The sequence below is a fragment of the Carassius carassius genome, chromosome 26 (genome assembly GCF_963082965.1).
Source record: "Carassius carassius chromosome 26, fCarCar2.1, whole genome shotgun sequence".
NCBI classification, from domain to species: domain Eukaryota; kingdom Metazoa; phylum Chordata; class Actinopteri; order Cypriniformes; family Cyprinidae; genus Carassius; species Carassius carassius.
In genome coordinates this window covers 6,011,346-6,027,518 of record NC_081780.1, presented here as the reverse complement: position 1 = coordinate 6,027,518, position 16,173 = coordinate 6,011,346, and the positions used below count along the sequence as shown (strand labels likewise).

The 16,173-nt window shown below is 33.4% G+C and overlaps 1 protein-coding gene across 1 annotated transcript in view; it reads right to left on the bottom strand.

Annotated features, from left to right (window-relative positions):
- LOC132105630 (myotubularin-related protein 5-like) overlaps window positions 1-16,173 on the bottom strand; it is a 60,640-nt gene that overhangs the window by 20,460 nt on the left and 24,007 nt on the right. Inside the window, exons 2-11 of the mRNA XM_059510901.1 lie at window positions 13,477-13,562; window positions 13,206-13,343; window positions 12,890-13,009; window positions 11,867-11,977; window positions 10,611-10,664; window positions 6,817-6,846; window positions 4,799-4,904; window positions 4,456-4,588; window positions 3,292-3,400; window positions 2,216-2,329 (exon numbers count right to left, since the gene is read on the bottom strand). Of these exons, the coding sequence (XP_059366884.1) occupies window positions 2,216-2,329; window positions 3,292-3,400; window positions 4,456-4,588; window positions 4,799-4,904; window positions 6,817-6,846; window positions 10,611-10,664; window positions 11,867-11,977; window positions 12,890-13,009; window positions 13,206-13,343; window positions 13,477-13,562 (1,001 nt within the window). The remainder of the gene's footprint in view (window positions 1-2,215; window positions 2,330-3,291; window positions 3,401-4,455; window positions 4,589-4,798; window positions 4,905-6,816; window positions 6,847-10,610; window positions 10,665-11,866; window positions 11,978-12,889; window positions 13,010-13,205; window positions 13,344-13,476; window positions 13,563-16,173) is intronic.

Sequence of the window (16,173 nt, the reverse complement as noted above, 5' to 3'; positions counted from 1 at the left end):
TCTTTTAATATTTTTCTGTATTTTTTTATCATTTTTTATTTATTTTATTTCCCATGTAATATTTATTTTATTTGATTTCAGCTTCATTTAAATTAACAAAGACAAAACATTTTTAATAAGTTATAGATTTACTTCCTTTAACAATAACAACACTGTAGATATGGTAGATTTTCATACTTTGAATACCATATGAACATAATTCATTCTTACACAATTACAACAACTCACAAATCTTTTTATAGTCATTTATTTAATTTTAAACCCCAACTAACAATGCCACCATGTGAAGCCTCAGGTCATAAATCAGTTTAACGTGAGCCGCAACAGTTTAAAACACAATGTTCATTGTGTCCGTGCTGCAAGACAAAGCAGCAATATATCACATATCTTCCTTGTTATTCTGAGTTTCTGTCAAGCCACAAAACCATTTTTATTTCATCTGTGGTTTGTTTTCATTTGTAAGCCAAAGTCAAATCTAACTGGTCCAAAATCCTACTCCACAGAACTGTATTTAAACATCAAACACGTTCTGATTGACTTTGTGCAGTAAATCACTTTCAGTGACATCAGAAGAATACTTGTAAAATATATCCGGCTCGTCTGTGCACATGAGTGCTTCTGTAATTACAGAAAACTGGTGCTTATAACAAAACTCACTTAGCTAATTGAAAAGGCAGAAGATTAGGCACAGGACATAAACTAAAGACGGCAGTCGCCTAGACAACTATCGGAAGCATCTTTAACCTTATGATAAAGAGCACTGAGAATCAGGAAAGAGAAAACGAAGAAACCCAGCATTTTCCAGGCAATTAAACAGATGAAATGGGTTTATTACTGAGGCATGGCCCTCTCTTTTTTCAGCCGTGATTATTATCTCTCCCTGAGGGGCCTGTTCGCTCAAACATGCATATGCAACCTCATCCTCTGCCACTTCTGCCGGGATGGTCTGTCTGCCTTGGCGCCACAGACGCTCATTTCAGAGAGACAGCAGTGACTGTGGGACTCTGGGCTTGTTTCCAAGGGGGCAAAATGTGAATGCCACACACATGGACCTTTATGTGCCGATTTAGATCTAGTCTAAACAAACACAGACAGACAACCGGACACTTTTAGGTATGAGCACAGAACGGAAAACCCTATTCGCTGTCATTTTTCCTGAAAAGAAAAACAACTTCCTTGCAAAAAATTATCTAAGCTTAAAAGTGACTCATACTGTAAAATTTAAAAGGAAGTTTTTCAATTGGTGACATTAAACTGGAAATGTGATATTTCTGCTTGGAAATGTATAATTGTCAGAGCCACAATAAAAAGTGGGGAAAACTTTTAGATATACAACTTTTTTATAATTTTATATATTCTGTATAAAATTTGTATATCAGCTGATACATATTGAATAAAAACAAATAAAGAAAGGGTACTAATAAGGCATAAATAATTTTGTACTATACCAGTTATCAGACAAAATGAAGGTTTTTTTCCATTTATTGGTATCAGTAAATAAAAAAGAAAAAAATATCTTGTTAACAGGCAATAATATTGTACATATTAAAAGATTTAAAATATAGCTGCAACAGATCAATTATCATTAGTTTTATTTTAATTAGCAGAATCTGTAAATGATATATAAATTATTTGAATAAATAAACATAAAAATCTGGTTCTAATTAATAGCACTAGTAATAACAATATATCAGTACCATATCAGTTTTCAGTCGATATATAAATAAAAAAAAATAGTTGCTTTTTTTTGGTCAATGTTCTTATACATAATTTTCAGTATCAGTATATTTATATAAAAAAAAATTATATTTATATATATATATATATATATATATATATATATATATATATATATATATATATATATATATATATATATATATATACACACACACTATAAAGCTGCCTGTAAAATCACTATCAGCACTATAATCTTAATCACAGTACACTAAGTGTAACTTAAACAAGGAAGTACGCGTGGTTGAGTTATGTGTGCCGAGAATCACTTAACCACTGGCACAACCTCATTATGCTAAATATTTATTTCATGTGTTTTTATAGCCCCAATCCATCCATTAAACCTGCAACACTTCCTCATCTGTGCGGCGGTTTGTCGAATTAACAATTGGCAACTATGACATTTTTAACCCTGCCAGTGATTACTCAACCTTGAGACTGGCATACATCCACCAAACGGGTAAAGCAGGTCGGTTACCATTGAGATGAAGGTCTGTGTGTGATGAAGAAGTGGCTCGGGCAGCAGGGATATGTGGACACACTCAGGAATGGTGACTGTCCCTCCATCCAGGTCTGCAATGATTACATCAAGCTGTGAATAAAACACAGGAACAGATGTAAATATGGACCCTTATTGTTCTATATGGGCAGATGCAGAAATATGCATAACATCAACTCATATTTAAAAACCAGGAACCTGAGCGATGCTTTAAGACAAGACCAAACTAGTTAACTCTGATGCACATCAGAGCCGATTCAGCCTTTTCTGACAAAGAAAGTTAGCGAATAAGACCTCCTTGGCGAGTATCTTTTGTTTAAATTTCTGACTAAAGGGGCGTTCGGGTTTAAACTAAGTGACCTGAGGTCAAGTATCATTCCCTTGGTATCAATTATCACATCGTCTCTCATCTGAACTCAAGTCATCACAAGTAAATGTTTAAGGATGTTCGACTTTTCCTTGTAAACTAAGCTAACCGAGATGATAACAGTCTAGCAGGTGTAGTTTTTAGAGTAAATGCCTATTATTACAGCATTTGGTGGTACAAAAAACAGCAAGTGATATATGTTCAACTAGATAAATGTCATAAAAATGGGTCAGGAATTTCCCATTGAAAGGCTTTATTACAATAAGGAAAAAACTGAAAAAATGCAACCCCTATCACATGATATTTGATACAAATCTATGATAATTAAGCATTTATGTTAAATAAACAGCTTGGCCATAACCTAAAAAAAAAAGGGTCGGAGGTCCGATGCTAAATCCAGACAAGAAAATGCAACCAAATATATAATCAGGCAAAATTAATAGACTTATACACTTTCAAAAAAGGACAAAAACTAGTTGAGATGCACCAAGATAAAGCAAATCAGGACAGACGTGTTCTTGCATCTGATCTCATGCTGTGCATTGTATGGAAAGCTTTTCTTTACTCTTGTTCCATCTTGCACTATATGGCAGATATCTGATCAAACCTTATCTCAAAAGACTAAATTTCTCGAAGTGTGTTGCATTATGTACCCTGATTTAAAAATTTAAAAAAAAGGACATCTCACCAGCTCCTGGGTCTCGGAGCGGAAGTGTGAGTTGACTCCTATGATGAAGGGTGTCGGAGTGCTGAGCACCTCCAGCAGCTTTCCCGGTAAGATGGGAACATATGTAAAACTGGAGAGAGGGGAAATAAATCATGGGCCAGGTTGAAATGATGATTAAAATGAGGAAAAATGGGAACAATAAATAGAAAAACAGAACTGGATGATCTCTCCAAAAAACTATGTTTTTAACAAGAAATAATAAAGGGGATGCAATAAGATTTGTTGCTGATTTTAATTGGTATTAGTTATTCGTTTTAATGCTTTAGTTTGTTTATTTTTTTATTTTAAATGTAGACAACAATACATAACAACAGCAACATTGTTATTGTTGTTATTATTACAGTAACAATGGCAAATAAAATAACTATTATTTTTATAATAACAAATTATAATATATTATAATGGTTAGTAGTAGTAGCAAAACTAATAATTATAATAACAACAACAACAACAACAACACTTCATTTAATGATAATAAATGATACTACCAATAATCTTTATAACAGTAATAATAATAATATCAATAAAAATGAAAAAAAAAAAAAAAAAGTAAGCATTTTTCGTTGTTATTAGTAATAAACAATCATCTTCATAAGAAACAATAATAATAAAGAAATAAAGTTCCTGTTATTATTATTATTACAGTAACGATGACAAATAAAAAATATTTTATCATTATATTATTTATTAGCAGTAATAGTAGTATTAGTAACAAGAAAATAATAATAAAACAATCATTCATAATGATAATAATACAATAAACTCATTTTATAATACATGACACTGCCAATAATTATAATAATGATTAATAATAATATTAATAACAATGAATAATCATAATAAAACAATAATAATTTTCATTGATGATATTGTTGTTATTATTAATAATAGTAATAATAATACTGATTGTTATTTTTATAATAAGAAACAACAATAACATTAAGTTGCTGTTTTCATTATTATTATTATTGTTGTTGTTATTATCTTTATTAAACTGTCCATTATTAATTATTCAAAAGTAAATGTTAATTTCACCTTTTATTTAGATTAAATTTATTCAAATCTTTTTCAAACAAGCAATCAGTAAGAAGCAAACATTCTAATTAACATTCGATCCCTCTTCACCTGTACTTGAGTGGGAACATGATGGCCAGCAGAGCTCTGCAGGCGTCCGTTAGACGCTGGTAACTGCTGGAGAGGAACAGGATCTTGTGCTCGGTCAGAGCAGCGCAATACAGACAGAGAACATTCACGATTCCTGCAGAGAGAGAGAGAGAGAGAGAGAGAGAGAGAGAGAGAGCGAGAGGTCAGCTGAGCCTAAAAATATCAGACCCACTTCCTCTGTTATTTATTTAACAACACAAGGTGGAGATTACGCCGACCACATCTGACACTTGACACCAACTGTTGCTGTTTTAATGAAGCTGATTTGCTGTTTAGCACCTAAGCCTGCTGCTGATTGGCTTACCAAGCTGTCTGAAAAGCTGGGCCACGCTGCAGCCGCTCACAGGCAGGGAGTCGTTTATGGGCGTCTGGATAACTTGCCTGTCACCTGCGCCAAGCGTTATGGTCCTCTGCAGAGACGGAAAGAAGAGAGAGAAAAGAAAGATAAAGAGGGGGGGAAGAGAGATTGAGAGATGACAAGAGAAATTCAAATGAGTTTTAACACGTGCTAACACCTCCACCACGGCATTATGGGAAAGATTAATGTGTGCGCTGCAGGCTGGTCGTGGGGTGAGCTAAAGACAGGAGGTCATTTAAGAGAAAATAAGGAACCTGAAGCCATTCACCATTTATAAAGAGCACCCAAGAGGAAAAAAAATATATATATATATTTTTTTTTTTTGGCATTTTCACATCTATTTCCCGTTATGAACAAGTCACCTTTACATGCAGAGCTTTTTTGTGATAGTTACAGATAATTTTTTTTTTTTAAACAATCAGGTTGAGGATGGAAATTTGCTGTTAAGAACATCAGAAAGAATCTCAGAATCACAAAATATTAACTTCCAGGAGTAAAAGGTGAATAATACAATGTTTTATATTATAAATAAAAGCTACGCTTGTACAAAAATGTTATAATTAGTGCAAATAGCATGACAAAACATCAAATATTAGCTGGAAATTATAAGATGGTAAACAATCAGCAGCTCTAATTAGTCCAGAATCACCCACGCAAACAAACACATACTTTTGTTTATGCCCATTTTAGGACAGTTAATTCAGGTGGAGGCGAGGTCAGTAAGTGACAAGAAACCAGTCAGGACAGGAAGTAAAGAGGTGGCTGTAAAATGACAGCGGGTGTGTGATGTCATCACATCAAACAGCCACAGCACACAAGCGTTTAACAGCCTTGCATAAGAGCGCGTGCACGTTACACACTCTCATAAAACCTCATGACAAGCACAATCCAAAGCGATAACATATGCAACTGCACAGAAGCGTCATTTGCAATCATGCATTCATCATGATTACGATCATTACAATCACTGCGCACTTGAAATTCCCTTCCAACTATGGGAATTTTAAGTGAATACAGAAATGCCATGCAATGTGCAGTTTTATCACTCTTTATGATGTGTCAGTTAGTCCGAATGAAGAACAAAATGTAAAAACAATTTTGTGTGTGTGTGTGTGTGTGTGTGTGCGCGCGCATATATATATATATACACACATTTTATGGATTTTTAATTATTTTAAACATTAAAAAAATAAATTAAAACTTAACAACCTAAAATGCAATAAAATAAAAATTTTATACATTAAGTAATATTGCATATCTTTTTTATTATATTTGAAATATTTTTATATTTACTTTCAAATGTCTAAAATGTACAAATTAAAAATAAAATAATTACAAAGTACAGTATTACTCCTGTTTTATATAATATTTATATCTTAACATTTTTTAAACTAAAAATTAATATTAATAAAATGTATTTATTTATTTATTTCAATCAAAGGACTCATTTTGCTTAATGTACAGCTGTTAAAATGAAACAAAAAATCTAAAGGGGACAAAAAAATCCATTAAATGAATCAGTCTCATTAGTTGACCATCCTGGGCTGCATTTCCCAAAAGCATTGTTAGTCTAAATTAACTAAAAGCTTAGGCTTGAAACCCCTTGGCATCGATAGTCTTTACGATCAACTTTAAGCTTACAATGCTTCTGGGAAACACAGCCCTGATGCTTTACTAATAACTGTGCATGTTAGTACAATGATTCCAGGCCTCCACAGCCTTGGTCTCGAGCTAGTGCTGGAAACTAGTGCATGTGAAACAAGAGAGTGAAACTGGAAAACTGGATATTTTCACACTAAGTCTTGACCAATCAGTGCCTAAACAACAAGTTAGTCACATACCGGATCAATTTTGATTTCTGTGATCTAATTGATTCCCCTGATGTTGAGTGTGTGAAGCAAAACAAAGGGGATAGCAGGATTGACAGTGAGAGAAAGAGCTGAACGAAATCAAACAGGGCGTACCGAGCTCTCCTCCCTGTCGTCCTGGCCCGGCTAGATTAACACACACACAGCAATACAAAACACAAACCATTAGACACAACAGAATTTACAGACATTACAATATATTTCTGTGTATAAAAAAGAGAAATAGCAAAAAGCAAACAAGGAAATACATGACAAGATGCAAAACACAAGGTTGTGATGATAAAACAGCTGTGAGGGCAAGGGTCAGAGAATTATGAAAATATGTAACAGGTAAAACCCTCCCTGAAACAAAAAGTGAGGCACAGACATGTTTTAGTTGGCATTGCAGTCAAGGGTCAGGGACCGTAAAGCATGCCCTTCAGGAAGTCCAAAATAATGAAAACTCAATGGATTCTCAGCACTGCTCCCCTTATGTACACGCAGACTTTTGAGCAAGACACACTTGACTCACATATTCCACTGACTTCCCAACATACAGATATGAGCCAAACGCCCCGTTTCTATCACAATGCTTTCATTTAACTGTACTTTTATTAAATCCAGGCATGTTTGATATTTTAATACGTTTAAATTTAAGACCTACTAAGCAAAATAATAATAACATTAATACAATAAATCATTACATATTAAGTGACCAAATGATTGTATTGTTGAGTAATGAATGGTGATTAGGGCTAATAAAAATTCAATTTGAATATTATTAATAAAAAAAAAAACTTTTTTTTTTTCTAAGTCTTGCGATGATGTTTGATATTATGGCTAAAAAGGTAGTGTTTTTCTACTAATCCATAATTTAGCCAAAATGAAGTAGATCATGAGATCAATCTCTAAATCAATAACTAAATTACAGCAAAAATAAAATAAAATTGTATATATTAATTATTTTTAGGTATTTGAAATATTTTTATATATTTTATCTTTAAAATATACAAATGAAGAAAAGAGAATAAAAATTATTATTTTTTATGGTATTTAAAAAAACATTTTATATATTAATATGTATGATTATTAAAAACATCACATTTTTCTATATCCAGATGGTGATTAGGGCTAATAAAAATATAAATACTATAATTAAAGTCAGCCCATAAGTCTTGTAAGTAGGGCTGCAACTAACGATTATTTTGATAATCGATTAATCTGTCGATTATTTTTACGATTAATCGGTTTATGTACTTATATTTTAGTTTTTTTTCATTTTTTTCCCCAAGTAAATTATTAATAAATGGTCTTTATCATTCAGCATAGATTTAAGAGATTTTAACCATTTTGCACTGTCATATCCTCATCAAAAATATACCTGGAGTTGTTTTATTGTGTTAGTAATCCTTTGTCGAACTCTTCTGCAATCAAAACACTGACCCATACTCTAGCAAACTTCACAAGGAGATTTCAAATAATGTTTTCAACATGGCAGTCCTTAGAGCTCCTAAAGTAGTTTAACATCCCGAACAAAGCTTATTAAGGAATCTTTCAGAACATATTTTCACGAAGAATAAGAATAAAACAGAATAAAATTGCAGTGCATTGTATTTTATTATTTACTGGAAAACAGCTTTATAGCTTATGCTGTGAAATTGTAAACAATCCTTCAAAAAAAGTGCCAATGGCATGAAACCTGAATGGAACTCACAATTTAAAGTAAAATCCATCAGAAGGTTGTCCAGAAAAAAAAATAGGACACACACAAAAAACCTGCTGTGTGAAAAAGAGCAGTGAATAATACTTAGAAAAAAAAGTGCATTTCAAATATCTACATTTACCTCTCTCATTCAGTCATAATTAGGCTGCACGACTGAATTTTGAACTGGTAAACGACAAACTGATCACAGAACATGTTTGTAAAGCTTTAAATGTTAACTGTTAAAAAGCAATGTTATCAGCTTTTACGACTAAACATTTGCAAACAACATTGTACTGGAGAATCTGCACAAATGAAAGTCTTAGGGGCCGTTCACATATCGCGCCTAAAAACGCTTGGAAAACGCTAGGCGCGCCGCTTTCTCCTCCTTTCCAAAGCGCTTGCGCAGAAGCGCCCCTGAGGCGTCTGCCTTTGCTAAGCAACCATGACGTGCTCTCTCCTTGAAGACGCGGAAATTTCAGCAAAGGATAAATGGATTTGCAGCTCTAAAAATCGCTTGCAGTAGCTCTGCTACTAAATTTATTTCAAAATGGAAATCCATATACAACTATGATCAGCTGTTCCTTTCATCTTGACTGAGCTTTTAACGTTGTTACGGGAAAGGATGAAGCTGATTGGTTAGTTCTAGTTCTAATTCACATGACCCGCGGTGCGGTTGCTGCATTCTGAAAAGTTGAAATGTTTTTAACTCGATGCGGTGCGGTGTTGGAAATAACGAACTTGAGAGCGCAAAAGACGCGATATGTGAACGTCCCCTTAAACAGTGCAGTAGTGCAGAGTTTACAGGTTACTCTTCTTTTTTAAAGGCTCAATGTAAAGTACTCCCACATCACGCTGAATGCTGCAGACATAGACATCATATGATGTCTATGGCTGCAGAGACGCTGTTCGGGAAGCACGTGACATAAAACGAGGCCAGCTATTGGCTATTCGCTACTTCTCCTGCTGTACTGGCTGAGTAAAACCTCCGGTGGCTCATTACTGCCACACTTTGGTCACCGCAGATTTGAAATATGCACGAAATGAGCCGCTTACTGCAAATAAAAGTTATTTAGCAACGAATCGATGACTAAATTAGTTGACAACCATTTTAATAATCGATTTTAATCGATTAAATCGATTCGTTGTTTCAGCTCTACTTGTAAGGATATTTGATATTACTGTACTGCTAAAAAGGTCATGTTCTTCTACCCAAACCATAATATGGCCGAAATTATTGAAAGTTGATTGTTAGATAAATCTTCAAGTCAATAACTAAAATACAGCAAAAATACTTCCTATAAAATAGGATTATTAAGAATATTCAAATTAAAATTTATTATTATTATTAAAAACATCACATCGTTCTTTATCCAAATTTTATAAATAAACAAAATGTAATATGTGAACAATCTGAACATATTACAGTTGTTGTAATTCTGAACATTGAATTTAAGACATATTACTTTAATGACCTTGCAACATAAAAAAAAAAACACACATATATAGCTCTATTTATTAATATATAAATACATAAATAAATATAGTTCCATTTATTTTTAATGACCAAAAAATCTTCTGCTCTGTTATATGCTTAACTATTGGGCATTAAATAAATTAACATATGCATTTCATAACAGCCTGAGACATGGTTAATTAAATAAGAAAGTGATTCAGAACAATCCACTCAAATCTCACAATCAACCTAATTTTCAAATTGAAAGTTTGAACAAGATATGGTATACAGAAAACACTCCCTTTCCAATGCATACAAGATAAGCGAAACAATCAAGCACTGAAGCTGTAGTACAGTATGTTGTTTTGTGTGTTTCTAAGGCTGTCATTCATACACGCTGCAGACTGCTTAGACACCATCTGTCACCGTCCCAGCCCATATGTTCAGTCCACGCCATAAGCCTCTGTGTGGAAGCGCTTTAGTGTTTATCTGTGCACTGTCCCATAAAATAATCAATAAGCAGATGTAAGAAACTGCCTCCAAAAAGAAATACAAAAAAATTAATGATTGATGCATTTCAGGTGTCACTGATTGCAGCCAAAGAATCAGGAAGGGAAAAGCCACAATGTTGATTCTCATGAGCAGCAGTGATTTCAAATGACTGAGAAATGCAAAGCATAGATTGATTGACTGATTGTCAGGCAGAATCACAAATGGGTTGATTGGTTGAAGCTGCTCGAAGGTAAATGTTACCTGGAAACAACCCAGCAGCCAGTCAGTTAAACTACAAAGAGGAGGGTCATTTGTCTGGAACACAAGGGAGTCAGGTTTACACTTCAGGGAAGGGAATCAACCGCACGTCAGCTTGAGAATATGAGAACGTGAGCATGTTTTACAGCAACCAATCATACTTAAAAAGATGGTTCTCTTAAAAAATGAAACTGTCATTTTATTTCACACATGGCTTGATTTTGTGGAAAACAAAAAGAGAAACTGGCCACGCTTTTATATATAATGAAAGTGATTGGGGATTTTACAGTCAAGCTCCAAAAACAAATGATTTTCAAAGAATAAATACTTATTAAATGTATTAAAACTTATGAAATGTATTCAAACTTATGAAATGTAACTATCTTTGCATAAAGTGATCATACAGTATAACTTCAGAGCACTTAGAATATAGTGCATGTGTCATATACACCACTTTTATGATACTTTTATTGTGGTGTTTTTTTGGAAATTAACACCAGGGTTATTTGTTGAAACTTTTTTTTTCTATTTTTCTTGAAATGAAACAAACATTAACTGGAGGCAAGCTGCAGCATGTATTGCAGAATGACGCAAGGGATTGCATTTTTAATCTCTGATACCTTCAGAGATAAACACTCATTTATCCAAAGAAAATGAAGTTCTGTGTTAAAGAGAAGTCAGAAAAACAATATAAATAGACATTGGATTTTTCCCCAACTGGCAACTTGATACATTTATTAAAGCTCACAACACTAATATAGACCCTGATCCCTTGTTAGCCCTCTTTAGAGAATCCTTTAGACCTGATCTGACAGCCCAAGATAGTAAAGTTGTTGCTTTTACTACAATCTTGTCCAGACGAGCTATCCTTCTTAAGCGGAAGCACACTTGGCCCCCTACACATGACTGGTGGATACAGGACATTTTTTACTGTATCAGACTTGAAAAGTTAAGATGCTCACTCTCTGGTTCACTCAAATCCTTTTATAAGACTTGGGATCCCTTTTTGGACTATATTAAATGACTATCTTGTGCACCTGTAACTGGCCACATGTAATGTCTGTCATCTGTTAGAAGGGATTTTTTTGTTGTTGTTATTTATTATTGTTAGTTAATATGAATAGGGCACTGTGGAAGGGATTAATATCAGACAATATCCTACTGTTCACCTTGTTCTTATTATTTCAATCTGTATTGTCACATAAAATAGCAATAAAAAAAGATTTGAAGTAGAAAAGATTGCAGCCTGTAATTCTTACCTGAGAGCCTCCAGCTGTAGGAATGATGCAAGTGAGAAGGTTTCCAATCACCGTTTCCATAGGAACAGTGAGGCCATCCACATGAACGTTGTAGATGAGACTCAAGCAGTTCTGCAGAGTAAAGAGACACAAGACTGAAGGAAATCTAATAACATCATTCCTTTAGTGCTATTTCTTTTTTCTTTTTTTACTTTTCATAGATTGAGACAGAACAGGAAATGATTAATGATATCAGGACAAAGCACAGGCTGGATTTGATTTCCTGGCTCAACGCGACTGGAATTTGGGTAAAATACAAAATCTTGAATTGCATTTATGCAAACTTAGGCAAAATTAGTTGTGGATAAATCTGTGGATTTTAATGTCACCAAGGTAACTGGCTAACACATGAGAATTTCAAAGGAATTATAAGAATTACTGGGTGCATGGATGGGTGTTGAGAAAAAAACTGATAAATAAAATAAATACATACATAAATTTATAGTTTCACCACTGTTTTAATGCAAAAGTATGTTTCAAATAGCTGCTATGGAGCTACAATATAAATTCACAATTTCCAGCTATTGCTTTTCTTATTTATTTTTTTAATATATATTTTTATTTATAATATTTTTTAGTTATTAAGATTTAGTATATTTGTATTTTATTTATTATGTTTATTTATTGTTATTTATTATTTAATGCAACTCTTTGAAAACATGTATTATTTCTTATATAGCACAGTTGCTTTTTGTGATAATATAAAGTTTATTTTATTTTTTATGAAGACAATTCTACTATTACTACTACTAATAACAACTCATTTTAAAATATATATATAAAAAAAAAATCTCTAAATTAAATTTATATATTTTTATTTATACATCAAAAAGAAAACACAGATTTTTTTTCTGGTCCATTGAATAAGATCTAATATTTTGAAGGTCAGAGAAAACGCTAGCCTAAAATAATAAAAATCTTACTGCTGAGCCCTGACTTGTTTTAAGCTTCTGTCACGTGCAACTTTGTGTGCATCTCTCTTACCCTAAAAACCTCTGTGTGGTCCAAACGGGACACGAGAACCAGGCTTTTAGGAGCGTATAGTTGAGAAGGCTGGAGCATGTCTGGACTGTCATCTTCATCGGCCTCACTGGGCTCTCCTTTCTGTAGCTGAACACACAAACAATGAATAAAACACCCTCAAGCTGCACCTAGAATTACTACACTTCAAATGACTTAAACATTAGAGAGTCAGTCTACAAAAGAAGCAATATCTCCATTTGAACACAGCAGTAAATCACGCCACACATCAGCACCGTTGCATCCTGTTATATAATTTCAGCACGTGCTCAGCACAAACCTGCGGGTTCTCCACAGACTCCCAGAAGGTGAAGCAGGCGCAGTAATGCCTCTCGGAGTTGATGTCTGTGAGAACCGACACAAAGAAAGACGGAGGCTTTCTCTCTGGATCCAGCTGCCATCCACTGGGCTGACAGAACTGAAAGAGACGCCACAACATTTAAAAGATGGCTTCATTTGATCCTATGAAAACACTGACAGAATTATTTAATTTTGTTGGATAAATCTATGAATTCTGGGATATCCTCTGTATTTGTTTGTGATGGGCTTACCAGCTCAAGGCCCTGAGGAAAGGGGTTATCTTCCCAGTCCTTCTCTGGGAAACGCTGGAGAATCCGGCCTTGACCCTCACTACCTCCTATACAAAAACAAAGAGAAAAACAAAGGATAAATGGATACATAAGGACTGAAAGCAGCTTATGTAAAGCTTTGCAAATTTGACTTGACAGAAAATGCTTTTAGTTTAGTGAACAACATGATAACCCGATAAAATACATAATATGCTGATAATGAGTACTTCCTGACTTATAAACAAGTAGTGCAAACTATGAAAATGACATGAAAAAATTTTTAATTCCTTAATTTCTCTTGTACATGATTCATTTATGCACATTGTTCGGGAAGAAAAAAAACTGGTTTCATAACCTTGTATCAAAATTCCTTTGAAATGACTTAAAATAAAACTTCAAAAATAAAATATAAAGCACAAAATATGATAAATAAAAAGATAAATAAATATACAAATACTATAAATCAAACAAAACTAAAAAGAAGCCAACAACAACAAAAAAAATGAAACGAGCAAAACAGAAAATACAAAGCAAAGTAAAACAAACATCAAAACATTTGATTTTTAAGCTGTATGAAATAGGCTGAAACCAAAACAAAAATAAAAAATAAGACAAAGCACAAAATTACGTAAAATAAATATATAAATATGATAAAGCAAACAAGACAACCCAAAAAAAAGAGAAAAACTAAAACAGAAAATAAAACAAACATCAAAAGACAAAAAATATTTGCGATTGAAGCTGTATGAAGCAGGTTGAAAATAAAATGTATAAGGATAAGATAAAATAACATTTTATAAAATTAAATAAATCTACAAATATAATGAAGCAAATGAAAAAATAAAAACAAAAGAAAACAAACATAAAAACACTAAACAAAAACATCTCAATATTTAAATCAGTGTAAAGCAGGGTGAAAATAAAACTTGACACATAAAATAAAAATAAGAAAAAGAAATATAACAAACTATTCAAAACATTTCAGCGTTTTGAAGTATAAAAAAGGCAGTGTACGTGAGAATTGAAAATGTCACAAAAAGAGAAGAGAGGAGAGGAGAAACAACACCTGCCTGGGCTTTCGTCAGCTAAACAAAACCATACACCATAAAACAAACAATGACTGGGACGTCTCCCAAAACCTGGCTCAAGAATCAGAAAGCACACACAAATTAAATCCTTTCGCAGGGCTGGATGATCCAATGTACAGCACTGACAACACTCCAAAAGACCATCACTCAGGAATTCATCTGCCTCTTTGAACATTTTATCAGATATGAGCACAACCACACACACACACACACACACACACACACACAAAGAGAGAGAGAGAGAGAGAGAGACACACTACAGAGCTACAGAAGATCTGTTGAACAGCAAGTGTTGTGAAATTGAACACAGGGATGGTTTGTGTCAGTTACAGAATGCTCTTATTGCACAGAGGAATCATGGGATTTGAGCCTGAGTTCATTTCACCCAGAATAAATGAGTTAGTGACACAACCCCTGTGCTGACAGCACGATGACCAGCAGGACAAGACTTTAAGTGTCAAACTGAAGACTGATCCAAGAAAAGCCCTCCTTTTGAGCAAAGGACAAAGGTTAAAGGTTAAGAACGCACACTTTATTTGAGCCTAGCAAAATATTCTGAAAACCTAGAAAAAACACTGAATTTCCCATTCTTTTAACCAAATTTAAAGTGCTCATTACTTTTAAAAATTCTACTTTTTCATAAAAGTCCAGAAAATAATTATAAAATAATACTTTAAAAATATATATATGTATACATAATTAAATAATAATAACCATTATTATTATTATCGACAATGGTTTCATAATAATAATAATAATGTAATAACACTTATAAAAATAATATTTTATTTTTTTTGTTTTGTTTTGTTTTATAACTGAATGCACCACCCTCTAGGTTGCTTCTGCAACTGGAATATACAAAAAAAATAAGATTTATTTATTGTTAAATAAAATAAAATAAAATAAAATAGCTGAATTTTAAAGCTCATACATAATTTTTTTTTTTTTTTAAATCAGGGACATTTTCAGATATTGGATTTGCACGTATGTACAGGTAAGACTCACTATAGGAGAGTGAGTGATGTGGTTCACATGACTTATGGGGTTAAAAGAAACGTGTAAACGGCCACACCTTCCACCTTACATCAGCTCGGGCTCATGAAGAGTGTCATGTTTACTCGAGACCGATCCAGGTGAGCCATAAACAATGATGCATTGTGGGAAATCAACTAAAGGTTGGTACGTGCAACCTGGGTGTCATCAAACAAGTCTGGAGATGGAATAAGACTTTGACCTCTCCCTAAACAAAGAAGCCAAGCTTTTAACCACTGAAAGTTAGACAACAAATATCATAAAATAATACATTATAAAACACTACTAATTAAAAACCTAAAAGAATTCAAATCAAAAATGACCTGACAAATTCAGGTTTTCCCAGAACTTTCACTTATTTCCTCACAATCTCGACCAACTTGCTGGTAAAACCCCTTTTTGGTACAGTTTAAAAAGGAAAGACTCCAGATGCAATTCTACTACATAACAGGCAAAATAATACCTGGAGGAAATCTGGAGCATGTCCAAAATACAGGCACCACAATAGAGCCTATTCACAACACTGAACGCTGCCAAAATTAGCCTGTCGTTGAAATGA